This window comes from Haliaeetus leucocephalus, unplaced genomic scaffold (genome assembly GCF_000737465.1).
Source record: "Haliaeetus leucocephalus isolate CR32 unplaced genomic scaffold, Haliaeetus_leucocephalus-4.0 Scaffold206, whole genome shotgun sequence".
In the NCBI taxonomy this organism is placed as follows: domain Eukaryota; kingdom Metazoa; phylum Chordata; class Aves; order Accipitriformes; family Accipitridae; genus Haliaeetus; species Haliaeetus leucocephalus.
The window spans coordinates 13,130,625-13,135,756 of record NW_010972642.1 but is presented as its reverse complement, the minus strand read 5'-3'; the positions used below and the strand labels follow the sequence as shown (position 1 = coordinate 13,135,756).

At 41.2% G+C, this 5,132-nt stretch overlaps 1 protein-coding gene across 1 annotated transcript in view; it reads right to left on the bottom strand.

The window, feature by feature from the left end:
- KIAA1033 (KIAA1033 ortholog) overlaps positions 1-5,132 on the bottom strand; it is a 47,003-nt gene that overhangs the window by 34,509 nt on the left and 7,362 nt on the right. The window contains exons 3-4 of the mRNA XM_010566367.1: positions 4,868-5,128; positions 1,019-1,204 (exon numbers count right to left, since the gene is read on the bottom strand). Coding sequence (XP_010564669.1) covers positions 1,019-1,204; positions 4,868-5,128 — 447 coding nt within the window. The remainder of the gene's footprint in view (positions 1-1,018; positions 1,205-4,867; positions 5,129-5,132) is intronic.

Sequence of the window (5,132 nt, the reverse complement as noted above, 5' to 3'; positions counted from 1 at the left end):
GCATAATTACCCCCCCCCCCCCCCCCCCCCGACCAAGTTTAATCTCAAACAGGGTCAGTAATAAGAGGGCTGTAATTGCACACTACTGGCAACCTATGCTGCAGGAAACCTTCGCTCTTCACATTTACTTGGAAATACCTTTCCTTTCACTCTAGGCAGAAAGGCAAATAACTAGGTATACTATGTAGCATTTACAACAATTTACTTACAAAACTAAGAAAACAACAGCATGGTCATTATGGAGTATGTAGAAAAAAAACCCAACAGCTCAGGAAATCTAAAACATGAATTAAGAATCCCAAATGCAGGAAACAGGATGCATGCTGTGTATCTATATGCAGGCACTGACACTGTACTGAAGTCAGCTATTATATTGGCTAGTTCTTATACATCCAGCACTGTGGTGGCCCTACACATAATTTATTCAAATTATTCAGACAGATGATTGCTTGAGAGTGCATCTTCAGCACAGACAAGTTCCATGTGGTAACAAAAGTGCTTTTAAATGATGTCTGCAAATTCAGTGAAGAGAAAAAATAATGCTCCACAGAGGACAGAGAACTTATGACCAAGGAAATAGCCACCTCTGGAGGACAGAAAATACTGTACCAAGGCCATTAAGTCAAAACACAACTATAAATACACACACAGTTCACTCCGCAGTTATACAGCTATTAGTGAGCTCTTCTGGAACCCCAACCCCCAGATAAAAACACCAACACCTACAGGGAAGAAATTTGCTTGAATTAGCCTTCCCAACACATGAAGAACTATAAATTCATTTAACTTCCACTACTATCCAAAAGACTAGAAAACAATAACATGAAAACATCTTCTCTTATGATATGCCTTAATTTATTAATTACTTGATAATTAAAATAGTATTGGATAGGTTTCTCAAAAACAAAAGTCAAAATTTTAAGAGCACAAGTGCATCAAGCTTTTACTTCTCAGGTTTTGAAGGGAAAGAGGCACTAGGAAAAATAACAGTTGCAATGCTTATTAAATATATGAAGACCTTTAATGCAATGGGATCAAGACTGAAGTCCCAAACATCTCCAACAGAGTCATCCAAAGCATCTTCAATTCTCTTCAGCTGAGATGTATATTCCTCAAGAAATTTTCCATAATTCTTCAACTGCACTTCGGCGTGAATTTCTGAGAATTGATAACATTTGTACAGTTTTATAGACTGTTCAGTAAACTGCAATATCAAAAATGTTACTAAAAAATATTTAATCTGTTTCCATTTAGCTCTAGTACTGTATTCCTCATTTTGATGCAGCATTTTTCCTTAATACAAGTGCATTTTTAATACAAAGTTCTTATTTGTTTAAAAACAATCCCAGAACTCAGTGTCAATTTAAAAGAAATCGAAATACTAAAAGAATATCAAACATCCTAGTGGTTTGTAGAAAATTATTTTTCAAATTTACATATATTTTCAAACTAAGATCTTAAACAAAACTAACAATCACATTACAATACTGAGCAAAGAAATGACTGTAGAAATTGTAACACAGCAGGTGATTCTACCTATCGGCTGAACCACCATATATGCAATTATATTAGAACTTTGAGGCAATGGGTCTAATCATTTTGGCCTGAATAGCAGTTGTATTAGTAGCAATCCTCCTTCCACTTTCCCCCTGCTACCTCTCAGTAAGTTATTTCAGCATTACACAGGAAGTTTATGGCTTTTAACAATCCCCCCCACTTGCAAATTCACCATCTTCAAGCAGAACTCTTCTTCCGCTTAGCGCCTAGACATTGAAATGCACAGCTGTCCGTTACTGTTAGGGGTAAGTAGGTTCAGCTGGTCAAACACTAAGAACAATGGTATTCATTAGCAAAGTCAGTCTAAAGACAATTAGTCCACAAAAGTTTCATTCAATCTATCCTGATCTTTTTTCTTCCCACATTAAGACACTCTCCCCTCCTCCCCAGATTATATACAATTACTAACTCAGTTGCATAATCTGAACTACAGAGTGCACGATTACGGCTCAAGGCTTCTATGCTCAGTAAGAAAGTACAATCCTTTTTCATGTGAAAACTAAAGTGTCTTCCCCATAATTATATAACAAATCTAATAGCTTGTGATCTTCTACTATTTGTTGACAACAGGATTATCTAAAAACTTGAATGTAAATCAGCTGTACAACTGACCTTTTCCTAAACAAGAATTCAACTCTCACATAGCTTTATACATGCCCTTTCCACATTTCAGCAAGTAGGCTGCTCTAAAAAGTTCAAAGAACTTACATTCTTTTATTCTGCATGTTTAACCTCTTACCCATCCACATTGCCAATAATTGAGCCAAATGGTACTTGATGGCTACTTCAGTGGAAGAGCACTACTGAATCAATTTTCACTTAAGACATTTTTTGGAGAAAGAAAATATTTGACTGAGACACTGCACCGGGCAGAAGGGGAGGAATGAATAAGGACAAAAATAAGGAAAAGATGAGAAGGACTATGCACAGGAATGTTGAGATTGAGAAGGCGAAATGACTGCAATGAAATCCTGAACTAATTCTAAGCGACTACTTCAAAGCCAGCAGCAATGCCAACCACATGGGCACATGGACTGCAAAACCTATCCAAGAAGCACAGTGAAGTAAACTGTCTCTCACAAAGTTCTGCATTAGTGCCATTGGGTGCTACCTGTACCTGCAGCCTAGACAGCGTACAGGCACTGTCAAAATAAGGAGACTGAATTTCATATCAATGGATAAGAATCAAGTGAACAAAAAACTTGCATCAGCAGTATGCACTCCAGACACTAATGTGCAGGCCTTGAATTGTATCATCATATTATTCTATTCCATCAAATTCATCTCATCTTTCAGGTTCCTTCCAGTGCATCTTCTGGAAGCTCTGCTGCAGAAAACCAGTAGGACACTGATGGATGCAGAGCCCTGCAGAACGGAGTTTAACTAGCCACCATAGCAGCTTCAGTACTTTACTGCTAGAAAATCTGGAGTATGGAGACTTATTATTATAGAGGTATGCTGCGGTATTTCCCCAATCCCATCACCTGCCTTTGCACAAAAGACAAACTAAGAGTAGAGAAACTGACAGAGATATTGGGGCTTTATAGGAAGAACAGAAAAAGCTTCCAAGTCACACAAGAGTAGCAAATTGGCACTGCTGTTCAAATCAATTCCCTACAAAACAGGCAGCATTATCTCAACCAAAATCTCACATCAGCACTCTGCTAGAGACCCACAAACTGTCACTTTTTCAGCAGCCACATGATGGATTTGAACAATGCTATAGCTCAACATAACAGATATTAAATATTTCCAAATACTTAACTATTGATAGCCATCAATTTGCCACCTTGTACTGATCATACATAAAATAAGAGACAGGTGTGAATAATTTATCACTATTTTAGAGAGACAAGAGAGTGAAAGCTATTAGCTAGCCAGATACAGGCAGGGCTCAACTGATAAAAAATGACTTGGTGATGGGGAAAGCTTTTTAAGATGCAGAAAAATTTTCCTAAGTAAACTGGCTTACATGGAGAAAGGAAAAGAAGTCACAGAAAGCAGATATTTTCTTTTTCTTCAGAGCAGCAGACATATTTCATAAGGTATAATCTGTTTACAATAAAGTTTGATTTAGTTTCTCCTCAGGTGATAAAATGAAAGCATTACAACTGGAAAAATGCAAGAGATCTACTCAGCAGTACAGATCCCCCAACTTAATCTTATCGTCTTCCATAAAATCAGCAATATCAATATTCAATGGACTTATCGTCACAGCAGGATTCACAAGTGCTCTGTCCATAAATATCTAGGACAGAGATACAACAAACCAGCCTTCCTTAGTATCTTGTGTCCTCAGTTGAGGCTGTTATAATTGCTAAAGGTTAGTGATATAGTTATAAAATGAAAGTAGACAACAGCAACAAAAAATGTTTTTCAAGACACAGGATTTTTCTTTGGCTTTTCTCTAGGAGAACTTTGTGTGCCACTCACAACGGAAGATCAGCCTGTTTGTTCATCATCAGGATGGTGGTAATGGAGCATATTATGTCACGTAAAGTTCTCCCAGCTGCACTTAATGTCACAGTCAAACTAGTGGAGATCTGGCACTTTGAATAAAAGCTACATTCTCCATTCTGCAGCTAGAGAACTGGCAAAAAGCTCAGCTCAGGACAGCTTCAGTTTCCACTGAAATCCAGATTAAATGAATATGGCATAAACAGTATCATCGGTTGGGATAACATTGTATGTGAAACAGTTGGTCCATGAGTGGCATATTTTCACAGTAACACCTGGTGTAATTAATCTGGCACAGTTCAATTTACAGTGTGTATTACAGTGTGTCAACCGTATATGTTCCATGTTTAGAAAGTAGGTCACCTCCACAGGCTGAGAAAAACATGGATTTTGATGGGCACGCGAGCCCACTATCAAAGACTTAAGCATCACAAGGTCTTATTTAATTATTTTTTAAAGGTGAAACCGCAAGTGACCGTCCAACTCCACGCCAGAAAGCCTTTACCAACAGAAGCTGCATACCACTAACTTATCTCGATATGACTTCTCTGGCTAGCCGAGGAAGCAACTGCCAAAATTTGTGAGCCACGAGAAGCGCTGGGGAGGGAAAGAAACGCCATCCCCACGACAAGCATCTGTTCCTCCTGCCCGGTTCGCGCAAGAAAAGAAAGTCACGCAAGCCTGCCTGCCCCCTCCCTGCCACACTGGGGGCACTGGAGACGGCTCCCCGGGGGGGTCAAGGATGAAGGGTTGGAAAAGCCACTCTCCCACCCCAAACAGCCCCCGACAACTACGCAGAGGGCGGTGGGAGGGAAAAAAAAAAAGGTCACCGCGACCGCCCACCCCCGCCGGCCTGACCGGAGGAGGAAGCGGCGCTCGGCCGGCGGCCGGGGGAAGGGGCGAGGCGAGCGCCCGGCTCCCCGCGCAGAGCGGGCAGGGTCCGTGAGGGAGGCTGGGGGGGGCGAGCGAGCTCAGCTCCCGCGACCGCTGCCACCTCCCTCCCGTTCCCAGCGAGGATGCAGCGACCTGAGGGACCAGGAGGGGTCCGGGGCCGGGAGGGGAACCAGGGTCTCCTCAGCCCCTCCGTGGCGTTTACCGCCACAACCCGCCTGGCCTGG